Consider the following 17,584-nt stretch of genomic DNA (forward strand, 5'->3'; position numbering starts at 1 on the left):
TGGGAGGAAAGGAAGAGGGACTCTCATCTTCTGTCCATATGCAAATTCCCCTCCTTGCTTGCTTCATGGTGCAAACACTACTCTCCTTTGGCCCCCAGGCCGTGGCCAGCTGGCCACCAGTTCTCAGGATAGAAGAGGGAGATGGACCCAGTGATCCTTGCAGTGCCCAGTCTGCTCCAGGACTGAGCCCCAAACTGGCTGGTGGGCTGCAGAGTGAGGCCTTGGGGGTTGTGGATTCACCCTGCTCAGTTTGGGGCTACTGGTGGCACATGAGCTGTTCACATCACCCCGCTGCTGCCAGGGCACTGCCCAGAGCTTGTTCCTATGGCTGTGCAGGCAGGGAGCCCTGGACACGCTCTGGGCCAGCACACGTGTCCCTGTGATGGTCAGCAGACTCCATCCCTGTCCCTGTGATAGTCAACAGACTCCATCTCTCCCTGGTCTTGCTGTGAGAAACCCTTGCACGGAGAGGCTGCTTGGCACTGGCACTGGCACTCCAGGTGCCAGGAGGATCCTGGGGGACACAGCAGAAAGTTCCCAGGCACAGTTACTGCCAGGGCACAGCCAGAGCCTGGGGCTCCCTCGTGCCAGGCGCAGGGTACCCAACTCTCGTGGTTGGCCAGCAAGACTTGTTGCTCATTCCATATTTTTTCCCTGTCCTCCTTCCCAGCCCTGCTGCACAATGAGATGCTGAAGAGCAAGGTCTGCTCCTGCTCTGTCCTCACCCCCAGCATGTGTTCCCCTGCATCCCATGCCTCTTGCAGCCTCTCTGGCTGTGTTCATGTGGCCACAACAGCTGCAAGGATAATAACTGTCCGGAAGCACGTTTCACCTCGGGATTGTTTGCTCATTCCTGCTGGGCGTGTTTTAGTTTGTGTTTACAGCCAGCAAATTCCACCCACTGCCTGCTCACTTGCTATCACAAAATCCTTCTGTGCTGTCAGGCTCTGCTCACTGCTCCATCCCATTTCCCTAAATCCCAGCCCTCTTCCTTGCTCCCAAGGCTAATTTAAGGGGTTTCACATGCGCCACATCAGCTCCTTTATGTCTCCCAGTGATTCCCAGCTCCACTGCTGGGAATTTGGGTCCCCAGTTCCTTTGTGGCATTATGGGCAGGGAGGTACTTCCCATCACAGGGAGCGATTTTTCTCTGTTCCTTGGTGCAGAGGGGACAGGGCTCAGTCCTGGGACATTGATGGCTTTTTCATGCCTCTTGCTCCATGCCATGTTCCTCCCTACTCTTTTGTCCCACATGCAAGGCAGCCCACAGCCATTCCCTCTCCTCGCATTCAAACCTCAGGCATCTCTATTTCCTTTCATTTCCATGTCCTTCTCCCTGGGAGGTTGATCACCTCCTTTCCTGCTGGCTTTGAGCCTCAGCCAGTAGCAGATCCCACATCTGGGAAGTACCCTTGATAATTCTCCCTGGGCATCCTTGTGTGTGGTGTGTCCCTGGACAGCCCTGGGTATCCCTGTGCAGGCTCTGTCTCTCTGGGCATCTTCCCTGTGCTTCCCTGCGCCAGATGTGTCCCTGGGAATCCCCCCTGCGCATCCCTGTGCAGAGCATGACCTTGGGCTTTGTCCCTCTGCATCCCTGTGCAAGGTGTGACCATCCTCCCTGTGCTTCCCGGTACAGGATGTGTCCTCGGCCATCCTCCCTGTGCATCCCTGCCTGAGCTCCCAAGGGCTTCTCCATCTGAGGTGCCCCTGGTGATCTCCATGCCCGGGTCCCTCCTATGCAGAGTGCCCCATGCCCATCCTTGTTCCTCTCCCTGTCCCAATTCCCACTCCATCCCTGTTCCCGCCGCAGCGCCTTCTGCCGGCGGAGCTCACGGCCCCCCCCCCCCACCGCCATTGGTAAATGCCGCTGCCTCCCCGCCCCGCCGGTGGTAGGCGCCGCCGCGGTGTCTGCCGGGAGCTGTAGTCCCGGGGCGGGAGGACTCGCTGTCCCGGCGTGCCCCGCGCCGCCGCCGTGGGTGCGGGTCCCGGTGCCGGTGCCGCCGCCGCCGCTCTGCGCCCCCGGGCCGCCCGCCCTGTCCGCGGCCGCCATGGGCTCCCTGCTCAGCCGGCGCATCGCGGGAGTGGAGGACATCGACATCCAGGCCAACTCGGCCTACCGCTACCCGCCCAAGTCCGGTGAGGGCCGCGGGGACCGGGGAGAGGGACGGGCCGTGCCGGGCCCGGTGTCCCCCGGGCCGAGCGGGGAGGCCGAGGAAGGAGTGCGGGAGCGCCCGTCACCGGCCTGGGCTGGCTCCGGCTGTGCCGCGGCCCAGCCCGCCCCGCTGGCAGGGCGGCCGTGTGTGGATGGATGTCCGTGGGCACGGCGGTGGCACCGGGCCGGGGCTCGGGGGCTCGGGCGTGAGGGCGTCTCCGTGCCCTGCATGCCGGGCTCGGCTGTCCCGCCCGCCGGCGCCGCCCGTGCTGCCGGGGGTCACTGAGGGACCACAGGGACCGCTCCCGCCGTGGAAATGCGGCCGCAGCGAGCTCTTGGTCGCTGGCCTGTGGCTGCTAAAGGGCAGGTGACAGCAGAGTTCGGTGGGGACACGGAACAGGATTGGGTCTGGCTGAATATAGGATGGCCAAATTCCCGCATGACAACTCCCTTTAACTCCTTAAAATGGCAGTGGCGCTCACCTAGGAGCTGTTGGGCTGACACAGCCTACTGAGTGTCTGTTTTCCACAGAGAATTGTCCTGAAGGCTTGGAGATCTGTCGGTGCCGCTTGTGGACAGTTGGGATGAGCCCATGACTCACCTTGTCTTGGGCTGGCTTTTGAGATTGACCAGGTTTAACTTGTTTAAAGAGTTTTACTTATTCTTCTCAGAAAGCAAGTGTTCAGAGAAATTCAGAGAAATATCCATTTGCTTACAATTTTTTCTAGGTTTCAGTTCTCTTAGGGCTTTTCCAGGCAGGCTGAATAATTTGCAGAGCAGCAGTTTGGGTCCCCTCACTCTCAGATACAAAGACTTTTCATTCAGAGATTCAAGTCCTGTGTGTGTCCATGACCTGCTGGCTGTGACATCCTCAGAGGGGGCCAGGACCCTTGTTGGAGGGGGTGCAGGATCATGTCAAATAGAGTCCTGTCATCATTACACCTCATCTTGTTGCAGGTTGGCCTTCAGCAGGAATGGTGGTGTGGAGGAAGCCTGTCTAGAAAAGTCCAACAGCTGTGTTAGCTCTCTTAGAAAATATGACCTGCTTTTTTAGGGGGTTAGGAGCTAGTTTTTGTGGGCAGCCAAAGAATAAGTCAGAATGCCTGAATTAGGGTCAGCTTCTCAAGGTTGTTTATTTTCTCTTGTCTAAAACCTGCTTTCTCAAGGAGAAAGCAGATTATAGATAAGAAGATCAGTCTGCAACACACTCCCACCCCCTTGGGCTGGTGTCACCATTTTACACAAAAAACTACCTGTACTGTGTTTACGATAATGTGCCAATATCTATTATTTATGTTGGACAGTGTATTTCTACCTTAAGCCAATAAAGTGTCACCATCACAGCAAGACATGGAGGGCAAGAAGGAGAAGGTCAAAGACATGACCAAATTCCTCTAGTTTGCCCCTTTGAATCCCTTATTTTAAAACCTTAAAATTCTACTTTTTCGCCCTGTGTTAATCCAACTACCATACTACTCAAACTCTTGTGGCTTGTAATTCCTCATACAAAACTGGCAGTTTTTTCCATGGGCTAAAATTGAAGCCACAGCTGTTTTTGACTTTGTGCCAAGGTCTCTGAGCCCCCTGCCAGGGTCTGGAGACAGCCAGGGCAGCCAGAGGGATGTGCTGGGTTCCCACAGTTAATGGTGTGTTGGGTTTTGGGCTTGTCGGGGTAACCCCATCACACACCCAAGGTTGGGTTTGTGTGTTGCCATGCTCCCTGGAAGGGGATCTGTGGACTGTAATGCTACCAAAGAGTGTTCTCTGTGTGATACCTCCCTTGTAGAACTGAACAGCCAATGCTTTCAAGCAGCTAGTTAAATAAAAATATTTGTATTTCCTACAGAGGCTCTAGATTAATTTTCTGTGGTATTTTATTGTGTTCTTTTTGACATCTAGTGTTAATCCAGGGCTTTCTCTTCACATTCTTTGGGTTTATCTAACAAAGATCCTCTTGACTTTGGGGAGAGAGAAGAGCTATTCAAGCTCTAGGCAGAGAAGAGGTGGTGAACACCTGTGAGGTGGAGGTTCAAAGCCCAGAACAGTGAGGGCTGTTAGGATGGCAGCTCCCCTCCTTCATGTGGAGCGTTCAGAGGGACAGTGTCCTTCGAGGTCCTGCCATCTCCAGGATGATTGTCTTGGAGATGGGAAGTTTGGTACCAAACCTGGCAGTGAGGATGACTGGAAGTGAGTGAGTAGGGTTTGGATTTCAGGAAGCAAGCTGGAAGTAGTACAAAACGTGCTTGGGCTAAATGTTTGCTAATTATTTCTGACTGGGCACTGCTGCTGTGAGCCCTGTCTGGAAGAAGCTGGTTTTCCATGGGCTGTGTTGGGTGTGTGTGCTGGAGACTGAGCCTGACACACACTCCTGGCTCTGAGATTACCCCTGAAAGGCTGGCATGAGTGCTGAGGGAGCATGACCTGAGGTCACCCATCCTGGGTGCAGCACTGAGGGCTGTCCTCCTTTTCCATGCTATCCCTCCTTGTCTCTGGTTTCAGCAGATCTTGGCTTACCACAAATGTCTGCTCAGCTGCTGTCCATGGTTGGCATCAGTTGGAAGGATGAGGGTTTGTGTTTGATGAGGGAGCAAATACCCTCCCCCAAAGATGCACTGTGCAAGGAAATAAACCCTAAATACAGGGATTCTGGCTGTGATTTTAGCTGCATGTCAGCCTGCCTGTGGAGAGGGACACGGTGGCTGTGCCTTGTTTAGTCACAGCTGGTTGCAAAGGCAGAGGTGAATATTCACTTCTCCTCTATTGGCTTTTGATGTGGTTGTGGCTGGGTCAGTCGCGAGCCCTGGGGAGGATGGAGCAGATTGCTGTGGAATTCACCTTGGTCTGCGTGAGCCAGTCCTCAGTGAAGCAGGTTGTTTAACAGCTTTGTTGAAAATTGTGTGCAGTTTTGTAAACAGAAATCCTCTCAAAATGCCCAGCTTATTCCTCCAAGACTCTGTGTGGGCATCATCTACATTTTTCCTCTGTGACTGAGGCTGCTGTAAGGTGATACCCAATTTCCTTCTCTGACCCCTCTTTGCTGGTACCTTTTAACCAAAATTTCTTGCTTTTTGGGGCCCGTGCTGGCATTGTGGCCTGCCTGATGGGTTGGGAGGAGGGCCTGGTTTGTACAGAAGAGCAAATGCCTCTGTGAAACAGACTAAAAATGGGTATTTTTTTCCCCCATTTAGCAGGGAACAGTTGTGATCTCAGTGGTGCTTCAGTGCTTGGAGCAGTGAAAGGATCTCCCATGCCCCTGTTGCTTTGGAACAGTGAGCAATGCCCCAGTGCTTCCCACAGCTCTGCTCCTGTTCCATGAGCTCCTCTGCAGCATGGAACACGTGCCCTTGAGATGGCTTTTCTCCTCTGGAGTAGCTCTTGGAAGAGGATTCCCTGGAGATTTCTGGAAGCAAAAAAAGGAAGTTGATTGCTCCTCTCTGAAGCTGAACTGCTTTGTTGTTTGGGGATGGGGTTTTAATCAAAGAAAGAGCAGTTGTAAATAGGAGAAGAGTATCCAGAGTCGCACCCAGTCCGTCTCTGTGTTGCTGTGTACCATGACAGTGTCACTGTCCCTGTACTTCACACACTGCTGCTGATTCAGGCTGTGCTGTCAGTCTGCCATGGTGGTGACTGTCTGGCTGAGTAATTAAAGAGAACTCAATTTCTGTCACTTCACTGTTAATTGCATTAATTGTGAGAAGCCTAAGTGGACACCTAAATGCTTTCTGTTAATGAACGTTGTACAACACAGCCTGTGCTGTGATGGGATTACAGTGGTGCTCCTGCCTGCTGTAGGTTGTGTCCCTTCCCAGCTTGTCTCTTGTGCATCATATCCATGGATATGGAATTAGGATGCTGCCTTAGGGAGAGGTAATTATGACTGGAGCAGTCTGGTGCTTAATGCTGGTGCAATTATGATAATAAACCCCCATTACTGTGTTGTACTAAATACAAAGTATTTTGATATTATTTGGTGCCTTGGAGGAGCCTTGGGTTCCAGTTTGGTTTTGCATGGGATAAATGGGTGAGTCAGACTTGGCTGTTGTGGATGTCCCAGTGGTCCCAGTTTTTCCAGCCACTGCAAAGTTTTCCACCACAGCTGTTTCTCTTACAGCCACTGCTTGGGCTTCATCTACCTCACTTGGTCATGTTCTCTTTTATCTCATGCTGCTCTATGCTTTGTGCTGATTTACTCTGGGGAAGTAAAGCCATAGTTTTTCTTTGTTCTGGCATTTTTGTCCTATTTCATCCTTTTTTATTTATGTGTGATTCTTTCCTGGTCAGCGTGTCACTGCATTTTCCTGAAGGGTTTCTGTTTGTAGCAGTTCTGTGGAGGATCAGTCCAAGGATTTTTTGCTTTTTCTTTTTCCTGCCAAAGAGGATGGTACTTAGCATTCTCCTTCTGCCCATAGCAACAGAGCTGTGTTTGAAGCTGGCCTTGGAACACCTGCTTAAGGTGGTTTTATAGCCTGGGGGAACATATGGGAACAAGGTTCCAGAGGCATGATAGCTTGGCTAAAGTTCTAAAGCTGTCTTTGTACTGGATTTGGAAATGGAACCTAGGATTCTAATGCATAGAAGATATATGCAGGCCTGTTAGAGCCACTAAAAATCCTAAATGTCACAGTGACTGCAAAAGAGGATGTCTCATATTTTCCATCTGGAAGTTTCCTTTTCATTTTAGTCCTTGGTGTGATATTTAAAAAATAGTTTCTTAAAATGTTCTGCCTCCAACTTGGGCAAACTCCGAGGTGATTGTGATGGTGGTTGAGAGGATTAATGCATAACTTTGGTTTTACCTTGAGAGCTCTGAACTTTGGGTGTCATTGTAGCAAGTGCTTTCTGAAAGCTTGCAACAGAATATCTTTTTTTAGCTGCTGAAAAGCGTGTTACAAATTTGTGGAGACAGTTTGCTGCCATTCTGGTTTGTTTGTTGAGAGCTCGCGTGTGTGGCTGCTTTTGTGTGTGCAGCAGCAGTGGCAGAGCCTCGGGGTTGTTCTGCTCACCAGTGTGTTCCCCTCCGAGCATCTCAGAGTGGTTTTCCCTGTGCTCCTCGTGCCTGGCACTGTGTTTCTTGTTTGCTTGTGAAGGAAGTGCCTTGGGGAGGAAAAAAAAAAAAAAAGCCTGTCCTTCACATTGCAGGAGGTCACTTAGCAGGAAGGTGAAGAGAGTTCAGTCTGCATGTGGAACTGAAGCTGTGATTCCAGCTACTGTGTGTATTTGTGGGAAATCCCAACAATTTGGTAGAGATGTCAAAAGTAGTTCTTAGTGGAGCAGTGACAGTGTGGCAGGTGCCTTGAACGTGCTGGTTTTGTGTCTGGGTGTTGTTCCAGTGGAGCAAGAGAGACCTTTTCATGTCTGGAGATGCTCTCAAACCATGTCCTGGGCTGATCCTGCAGCGTGGGCAGCAGGAGGGGGGGGATTCTGCCCCTATCAGGTGAGACCCCACCTGCAGAGCTGCCTCCAGCCCCAGGGCCCAGCTCAGGAAGGATGTGGAGCTGCTGGAGAGAGTCCAGAGGAGGCACCAGGATGATCCCAGCAATGGAGCGGCTCTGCTGGGAAGAAAGGTTGGGAGAGTTGGGATTGTTCAGCCTGGAAAAGAGAAGCTTTGGGGTGAGCTCATTGTGGCCTTCCAGTATCTGGAGGGAGCTTAGAGAAAAAAATGGGGCAAGATTATCTACAAGGGACTGGAGTGACAGGACAAGGAGGAATGGCTTCAAACTGGCAGAGAGCAGGGTTAGATTGGATATTAGGAAGAAATTCTTCCCTGCAAGGATGAAGAGGCCCTGGCAGAGGTTGTCTAAAGAAGCTGTGCCTTCAGCATCCCTGGAAGTGTCCAAGGCCAGGCTGGAGAGAGCTTGGAACAGCGTGGTGTCATGGAAGGTGTCCATGGCAGGGAGTTGGAAGTGTGTGATCTTTAAAGTCCCTTCCAGTCCAGGCAGTTCTATGATTCTGTAATTCTGTCTCACTCACTGAATAAGAGGGAGTTCTCTAACTCTGATCCCAGGTAGCCAGCTGCTGTGGTACTGAGACATCCTGCACAAGCATTGTCTTCTCAGATGATGAAGTAAAATGTTCCAAAACATAATCCTGCTTGACCCACATAAAATGTGAAATCTATTCCAGAACTCCAGCCTTCAATGTAATTTTCCAAACCTCAGTGCATACACAAACCACCGTGGTGTATCTTTGGTGGAGAGGCAGTGTCAGGCTGGCTGTTCTTGGAGATTATATACAGATTAGTTTTTTAATTTATTGCTTCTGGGAGGAGTGGGAAAAGGCTCCCTGTCATTTGGGGCACCTACATTTGTGTCCAGGAAATGACTGGATGTGGCACTCAGTGCTCTGATCTGGTTGACAAGGTGATGATAGGTCACAGGTTGGACTTGATGATCTTGGAAGGCTTTTCCAACCTAAATGATTCTGTGATTTTGTTATTCTGATTCTGTAGGACAGGTTCTAAGTAGCTGCTGGACCTGTGCTGAGCTTGATTGTTGTATCTGGAAAGAAGGATGTGTTTCAGTACTACAAACATCTGGGTGCTTGTTAGCTGAGCTCAGCAATAGCTGAGCCCTCCCGTCATCATTAAGGTACTGCCATCTGTGCAGAGTGAAAAGAGCCTTTCTTGAAGCATAAAGGGAGAAAGCCTTAATGGAAAAAACAGAGCCATTCATGAAAACCCATCCATTTCAGAGTAAATCCTGCTTGCTCTTAGCTAGAGGGACTGCAGATCCCTCCAGAATGCCTCCACAGCCATTCAGATGATTAGTTACTGCTTCTGGAATGACTCATTTAAACACAAATTTATGCTGTCTATGCATTGCACCCAGGAAAGCAAATACACATTTGGCTCAGTCCTCTCATTCCCCACTCTGAAACTTGAAGGGAAGTGGTTTGGATGGAGCCTTTTATTTCAGTTCTCTCCTGATACTTATTTATCTGAAACTAACTCTGTGAAGTTCACATTTGAGAGTGTTTTCCTGAAATCTTTCTGGGAGGGAGCTACTTTTGTGGTGCTCTGACACACTTGAATTAATTATGTTAATTTTACAGTCAGTTCCATGCTCCAGAATCCCAGTGACCTTGCACATGCTTTGTGTCCTGAAATTTCCACTGTAGTGCATCACCTTAAAGATGAATGAGACAAATATGTGGTGAAACTTTCAGAGCTGACTTTCACTTTAGTCAGTCCCTGTTTTCTCTCCCAGATATCCATATTTCTGCATTTAGAACTGTCAGCATTATTAATGAAATCAGCATCAGGGTGTACAGTCTCTGGCACTCCCAGTAAAGGTTTGGAGTGGTTCTTGTGTGGGATATGGGAGTGAAAGGCAAACTTTGCCTAACAGGAGACTCTGTGGCTGTGCTGAACTTTGCACTGGCAGGAAGCCTCATCCTTCTCTGAGCAGGCCCATGGTGTTTGTGGGACTGAGCTTCACAGTGGGAAGTGGAGAAAACAGGAAGAATTTACCAGATTGGAGCAATATTGGAAAGAACTGACTTTTCCTTCTTCCTGTCCCTTCTCTGGAAAACAAGTTGAAATGGAATTATCTCCACTGTAATATTTATTCTAGGTTTTTGTTTTGTTTGTTTGGTTTCTTCCTCTCTTCTCCTACTGTTGGCAGTGGCCCTGAGTACTACGGGGAAAGGGTGAATAAGCGAGTATTTTCTGTGTCTTGTAGCTCTTTTGTACTTGTGAATTTAAAACTGGCTAGACTTCCCCAGGAAGCACTCATTTAGAGGTTTTTTTTCCCATTCTCTTGTGTTTTTTGTTTCTAGGAAACTACTTTGCAAGTCACTTCTTTATGGGAGGTGAGAAGTTTGACACCCCTCACCCTGAGGGTTACCTTTTTGGTGAGAACATGGACTTAAACTTCCTTGGAAATAGACCAGTTCAGGCAAGTTCCTATGTTCTGTCTGCTTTACTCTTTTTTGTTTCCTGCTTGTTTTGGAAAATCTTGTGTAGGGTATGCAGAGGAGAGTGACACAGACCTAAGAGGTCCTCACTGCTGGGGAATGTCATTCCAGTCTCTTCAGATGCAAACTGAGTTTTCCTGAGAAGCTGAATTCGCCTTGGAGGCTTATTTTCACTCCGGACAGAAGGAATTAGTGGTGGGGGAAGAATAACAGGGACTGGGGAGCACAGAATTTGGGACTAATTCTGTCTGCCTGCCTGAGTAAGTGTAAAACACACTGCAGAGAAGACTGGGAAGCAGAGCCTGAAATTCCCAAGGCTCCTGGGCATGTTGGGTGTTCAACATGTGCTGTTTTCTGTGTATGAGTGGCCTGACTGGGTGTAGGGCAGTGTTAAGACAGACCTTAGCATTTTGTGAATTTTATACCTAAGTGGTATACCTACCTGCTCAGAATGTCCCTCCTCTTATCCTAGCTGGAACATAAATGTAATTTTGGGCCCACAGATGTCTGCGAGACTGTGAAAAGCTACTTGCTCAAGTGATTGGCTTGTTCTTGAAAAGGGAATAATGTTGTTCTGAGGGAAAGACAGGAATTTTATGCGAAGTGTTGTTTTGGATTTCTCTTGCATCTCAGAACTCCTTAAAATGAGCCACAAGGTAACAGAGTCAGAGCCATTTGGAGATCTTTTTGAGTGCTGGAGAGGACAGGGAAGAGCTGCTTTCTTTGTTCTCTATTTTCCTAGTTGTTTCTGCAGCTTCCAAACATGAAAATGAAAACTAGAAGTCACGGTTCTCCTCATCAGAAAAGCTGTGACTATTAATTAAGACACGTTTGTAATTCTTGGTGGCAGTTTGGGATCACCCTGGTTTTACAGGGAAACTGAGGCAAGTTGGAATTGGAACAGTTACAAGCACATTCTGTTTTCTGAGCTTCTCCTCAGGCTGTGCCACTGGTCATTTTGGAACCACACTCAGTTCACAGGACGGACAAGGAGGAATCTAGAAAGTCTTTGTTTAAGCAGGAAGTGCAGTTGGGCAACAGAATTAGGAAGGAGGGACTTGAGCCAGATCTCTGTGGTTGTATTAGTGCTGGACATTCCTGGGGGTGCTCTCCACATCCCCTGTGCCACGTCTGCACACAGGCCCCTCCCTGTAGGAGCTGACCTGGCAGAGTTAAATCACCTGCACGTCTCAGCCTGGCTTTCCTTGCTGACACCCCAGCGCTGGGTATCATCATTTCTCCAGAGGGGAGTGGGTGAGAGGCCATTAACACCATGGGACTTTTGCCAAGTGGGTTTAGGAGAAGGAGGCTGTTATGGAATATAGTTTGCCTATGTAAAGTTAAAGCCCTTTGGCAGCTCTGATTAATTTTCAAGGGAAAAAAACACAAAACACTCAAACACAGAACAGCAGCACTGTTTTCTGGACATGGGCCCAGTTATTGCTTTGGAGTAACTGAGGCTTTGCCTCATTTCTAAGGAAATGTGTTGGTGGTCCCTGGTGCCCAGCAGGCAGATCTGAAGCTGTATAGGTTGTGATCACCACAGTAAGCAGTTTCCTTTGCATTTCTCACTGGAGATCTGTTCTCACTAAGGAGAATTACAGTCTGAAGCATTATTGTCCCTATTTAAAGGACAATCTGTGAGAGAAGGTTTCTTAACTGTAGAATAGAATGAGGCCCCCTATCCCTGTCTCTTTCTTTTCCAGAACATTTGCCCCATTGTTTCAGAATAAAAAGAGTTTCCCCCAATAATCCGGGGTTTCAGCATGCTGATTAGCAGTCAGATCACTGCTTGCATGCTGTAATACACATGAAAGAGCTGCATTTCTTCTGCTCAAGCTGGAGGTGGGTTCTTTAATGGAAATAAAAGCTTAGGAGAACAAGGCTTTCCTGACTGAGAATTCAGGGTGGAGAGAAGGACCTCATGAAAATGCCCTTTCTTGAAGTGTGTATTTTCAGTATGAGCTGTTGCTGGGCTAGGGCAGGATTTTCACCCTGAAACACACTTGATTTATCTGTAAATAAAATATGCTATTGCTGTTCCTTGTGGCTGCTGTACTGAATACCCTGAAAGCTACATGCTTCTTGATTTGGGTAAATTGCATGCTAGGTAACATGCTGCTACCTTTTATAATGTAATAACAGCAGAATGATTTGCCTCTGTTCCAGTTTCCCTATATAACTCCAGCCCCACATGAGCCAGTGAAGACACTGAGGAGTTTGGTGAACATCCGCAAGGACTCTCTCCGACTTGTGAGGTACTGCCATTACCTGACCCTTTCATTTTACTCAACCCAGGGATCTGTCAGCCACAGCCAAGCTGTACTGGTAAGGTTTTGGAGAATGGCTGATATCCAGATCCTTGTTGCTAGATATGTCCAGAGGTTTCTTTGTTCCCTTTTGAGCTTTCAAGTGGTTTATATGCTCCTTATCCAAACAATCTGTGTTTCCAAACAGAACCAATGATGTGTCTGTTTCTGCAGGACAGACTGGAGTGGTAAACAAAGTCATGAAATCATTAGCACGAGCGGAAGATATTAGTCAGGTCAATAAACTTTACAGACAGATTCCTTCCTGCATTCCTGTGCAAGGAGAAGCCAGAGGGGAGCTGATTCTGGTGCGAGTCACAGGCCAGGAAGACTGATAGGTCTTGAGTGAAACTTCCTCAGGTTTCTCCTGCTGCCAAGATGAAGTTTGGTCCTAGTGTTATGCATTTGTTTAGATGGCTTGTGTCCCCTGCATGGGGGAAGGACAACCATGGGCATGGTAGCTCTCACTGCTCCACGCTGAGATCTGAACCAGCAGAGCTGGATTAAAGCACTGGCTTGCACTCAGACCTGCAGCTGTCCCCTTTCCAACAGATGGCTGAGGTACAGGGCCCAGCATTCAGTGTTTTGTTTGGGTCTGAGCACTGGGCAGATGTCCAGGCAGAGCTTTTCCCAACCATCCTGGCTGGAGTCGCTCTGGATTGTGCATCTTGGGGCTGGCAGGGCTCCAGCTGCAGCTCCCAGCCAAGGTGGCTCTGAGAGCGTGGTGTAATATGAGCACTTTGAGTCATAACCAAAATCCCTGTTTGTTTTTATATGAAAACAGATGTGGGTTTTTTTTGTTTTGTTTTGTTTTAAAATGAGTAAAACCTGTGGTTTCAAAGCTGATTGAGCTTCCAAATAAGTGACCATTGGTAAACTGCTCTGAAAGCTCTTTGGTTTTTCATCATGAGGGTGAAGTACTTCTCTAGGAAAAAAGAGGAGGAACATAAGCCAAATGGGAAGTGGCTTTTTCCCTGAGAGAGGCCTGGCTGTGAATGGAGCAGTTGCTGTGATTTAGTACATATAGTTCTGTCATTCTGCTTTCTGTGGTTGCACGTCCCATTTCCCCAAGCAGAGTTGCAGCTCTGGACTATTTGGAATGTAGTGTCCATGCACCTTGACAGTATCTAGGTTTTCATCCATCTAATTCCTGGTACTATCAGTTCTTTTTCTGCCTCATGAGCTCTCACAGGCTCTTGTGCTGCTGCTGTGTCAGTGCTGACGACAACACTGCCAACATGACTCTATTGAATTTTGCACTGATGTAGGCCCAAAATGAGGTTTTAATTGGCAGTCCCCAAGGGTACATTCTGTCTTGTGCTTTTCTACTCTTCTGGCCCCACAGGCTTTGTCTTCCTCCCTCTGTACTCGTAAAGGACACTTTGTGCCCTCTCCAGCCTGGCTTATTCACAACCAGTCATTGAGGTTTGCAAATTCTTTCCAGAGCAGAATTTACCACATCCTCCACCAAATATAGTGATATTGAGCCAAGTGTCCAGGTGTAAAGTTCTAAGTTTATGTTCTGGTGGTAACATCCCCATCAGCTTTTTCATAGAATCCCAGACTGGTTTGGGTTGGAAGGGATCTTAAAGACCATCTCGTTCCACCCCCTGCCATGGGGACACCTTCCACTGTCCCAGGCTGCTCCAAGCCCTGTTCAGCCTGGCCTTGGACACTTCAGGGATCCAGGGGCAGCCACAGCTGCTCTGGGCACCCTGTGCCTCACCACCCTCCCAGGGAACAATTCCTTCCCAATATCCCATCTATCCTTGCCCTCTGGCAGTGGGAAGCCATTGCCCCTTGTCCTATTACTCCAGGCCCCTGTTGAAAGTCCCTCTTGAGCTCTCCTGGAGCCCCTTTAGGCACTGGAAGGGCTCTGAGTTCTCCCTGGAGCCTTCTCTTCTCCAGACTGAAGAACACCAACTCTCACAGCTTGTCCTCACAGGAGAGGTGCCATGGAGGAATATAGGGAAATGTCCACTCTGGCCTTCTTGCCCAGCTCTGACCAGACAAAATTCTGAGCTTTGCCAGATCCTGAATTTTTACAGGATAAACAATTAACCTGTGGATATAGGTGTTAAAGTTCTGAGTCTTCAATGTCACCTGTGAGTGTTTGATTTCTGGCAGGAGGAGACTGTGAACCTCAGAGCAGGGCAGCAGGAATTTTACTGTTAACCATTAAAAAAGAAAGACTTCCTTCTATTTTTCTTGTGTCTCACATTTCGCCTTGGATTAGAAACTTTGTTTTGGAGCCCCAGTACCTGTTGTGCTGGTACTGGCTGTTCCTTCTTCTCCTGAAAGCACTTCCAGCAGCAGGAGGAAGACCAGCTCAGGAGACAATGTCTGTTGTTGCACCCTGGGGCAGCTTCTCTGCTTCAGCTTCTGGCTTTGGATAGCATCATGGAACAAAAGCTTTGAAGGAATCAGCAACTGTAGTGGTTTGGAAGTGTGTCTGAAACATCAGGAGTATCATGGAGAATAGTCATGGAGTGTTTTGGATAAGGACCTGAGAGAGGTGGATGGTGGGGGCTGAGGGGAGACAGATGAGTTGCAGGGAGTGAGAGAAAGGAAATCCCTTCTCAAGGGCTGACCTTAGTCCTTGGATCTGTTCATCCTGTGGTGGAGGTGGTGAGGGGCTGGGACTGCCTGCTCTGCAGCCCTGGATGGTGTTAAACTGAACAGATCTTTGCAGAAGCCCCAAATAGGAGAACCCCTGTGTTTGGTGATGCTCTCTCCTGTTCCCCTGTGAAAGTCAGTGCTGACAGAGGTGTCACTAATTCTGCTCTCACTTTTTGCCTGCTCAAACACTGGGTAAATGCAGATCTCACAGCATTCAGTCAAGGGATGTACTTAACATTTATCCTTCATGTCTATGTGTTGGTCAGACTTCTGAATCTCCTCAAAGGATGAAATTGGGTTTGGCTCAACCTAGTTCTATAAAACTGCCATGGCTGCTGTTAATTATATTTTTATCTGTTCTTTAACAGACAATAAAAAGCTCCAGCCTTTACATTGTTTTATCCAGGAGTGATGTCAGACCAGGTGGCCTCAGCTCCCTTGGTCATCCTGCTTTGCCTTTTGCATCAAAACATTGGATCAGCTATTTGTTCTCAAAGGTGGTCAGTCTCTTTCCTCTGTACCTGTGGTTGTGAAGGCTCTGTGATGCACCTCTGTGCATGACCCAAAGGCACACCCAGCAATGTCACTGGTTCCCAAATCTGTGCATGCATCTGTGACCACCATACATGGACACTGTCTGTAGGGCTTGGCTAAATGGGCACCATAAAATTCAAGTGCAGGTTGAGATAGACGAGCTCTTGAAGCACCTGAACCACCTCCTTATGCCACATCCCCTTCAAAGAAAGATGAATGCAAAATGAGTGATTTTTGTCTTGTTACTTCCCTGATGTTACATCCCACCATTCCTGTACCTTAAGGTGGCACATGAGATGTCTCTGCCTCTCAAAGTATGCACCAAAGTAGTCTTTGCTTGTTCCTCAGGCCAGCTACCATGTGTGCAGTCTTTTCTCACCTGGACTCTTTGCTCTGTGGCAGATCATAGAATCCCAGACTGGTTTGGGTTGGAAGGAAGCTCAAAGCTCGTCTCCTTCCACCCCCTGCCATGGGCAGGGACACCCTCCACTAGAAAAGGCTGCTCCATGCCCTGTCCAACCTGGCCTTGGATCCAGGGGCAGCCACAGCTTCTCTGGGCACCCTGTGCCAGGGACTCAGCACCCTCACTGGGAAGAATTTCTTCCTTACATCTAATCTAACCCTGCTTTATGTCAGTGTGAATCTATTCCCCCTTGTCTTATCACTCCACGCCCTTGTAAATAGTCTATCTGCATCTTTCTGTCCTGTTCAGGTACTGGAAGGTTGTGAATTATTTTCTGTGCCTCCAGCAGCAGGGATGTTACAGCAGGAGGGCACAGCCTTGCTGTGACTGTCACCATTTAGGCACTGGTACCTTGCCCTCTGCTCCAGTGGTGCTGTTCCAGACAGACAAGGCTCAGCCTCTTTTCCCTCCCATCCTTCAGAAACCTTCCCTCCAGGCACTGCAGTGGCCCCTCAGTGGTTTCCCAGGGCAACAGATCTAGTCTAGTCTAGCTTTAACCCCTTATCTCCCTAGAAGGATGGAAGCACATTCTGAGTGCTGGCAGAGAGGTGCAGGGTGAGGCTGGGAGCAGGAGGGTGATCTGAGGTGCTTTTTGTGTCTTCCCTGAGAAGACAAAGCAGGCAGTGCTTGTGCCAAGGACATGTTTGTGTGTGAGCTGCCCACGCCCAGGTGTCCCCATTGTTACTTGGTACTGTCACAGGGATCTCAGTCTGTGCTGTAGCTCTCGCATGTGCTGGCTATCTCTATTTAATACCTACCTGTGCATGAGTCTGAAGGAGCCTCTGCCTGCAAGAGGTGCTGGTTCTCCCACCCTGCTGCTTCTGGAAAAAGTGGCAAGTCTGTCATAGCCTGGATCCTTCGTCTCCAGCCTCGAATCCACAGAGTGCAGCACAGCAAGAGGTGACTTGTGCTGCTGCTCTCACACACAACACTTGCGAGTGGATTGTTGCCTGTGTTCTTGGGTCAGTCCAGCACAAAATGTTGATGGTTCCTGTGTTCTTTAGGCAAATCTGCCCTTCTGCCCAGTGTTTCTTCTTTACAGCCTTCAAATGCCATGATTTTCACTTTGCAAATTTTTCACTTTTCCAAAATGCAACTAGCTTGTGTGAAAATACCATCTTTCTCTGTACTGTATATTGTGTCTAGGTTTCTGCAGATGTTAAGACTCCAGTTCTTGGGATTTGTTGTTTTTTTTTTTTTATACTGGCATGTTGGGTGTTTTTAGCTTGATTTGCTGCTCTGACCTAGGTGAACCTCTGTCAAAAGCCTCTCCAAGCCCTTCAGACAGGAATGTGTGTGTGTGCTGTAGTGGCTCACTAGGGTTACATTAGTACAAATACGTGTGTTGAGTATTTGATTACTACTCTTAAATTTTATTTTGCACTTTCTGTATTAAATTACTGAAACTGAAAATTTCATTCTTGTTCAGTGTGGTGTTAAATAAAATTCAACCTGGTACCCTATTAATTAGTCAGCAGTTGCTGTCAGTGAACTTGGTAAATAAGGATTCCCTTGACAATTTTAGACTGAATTATGGAGGTATGTCTGACCCATTTCTGGGCATTTTTGACAGTACAGTGTATTCATCAGGAC

General features: G+C 48.6%; 1 protein-coding gene across 2 annotated transcripts in view; it reads left to right on the plus strand.

Annotated features, from left to right (window-relative positions):
* Positions 1-1,970: 1,970 nt before the first annotated feature.
* MGRN1 (mahogunin ring finger 1) overlaps positions 1,971-17,584 on the plus strand; it is a 50,004-nt gene continuing 34,390 nt past the window's right edge. For both annotated transcript variants that reach the window (XM_077786805.1, XM_077786804.1), the window contains exons 1-3: positions 1,971-2,136; positions 9,929-10,047; positions 12,236-12,324. In XM_077786805.1, the coding sequence (XP_077642931.1) occupies positions 2,049-2,136; positions 9,929-10,047; positions 12,236-12,324 (296 nt within the window). In that variant the 5' untranslated portion in view covers positions 1,971-2,048. The remainder of the gene's footprint in view (positions 2,137-9,928; positions 10,048-12,235; positions 12,325-17,584) is intronic.

This window comes from Lonchura striata, chromosome 16 (genome assembly GCF_046129695.1).
Source record: "Lonchura striata isolate bLonStr1 chromosome 16, bLonStr1.mat, whole genome shotgun sequence".
Lineage (NCBI taxonomy): Eukaryota > Metazoa > Chordata > Aves > Passeriformes > Estrildidae > Lonchura > Lonchura striata.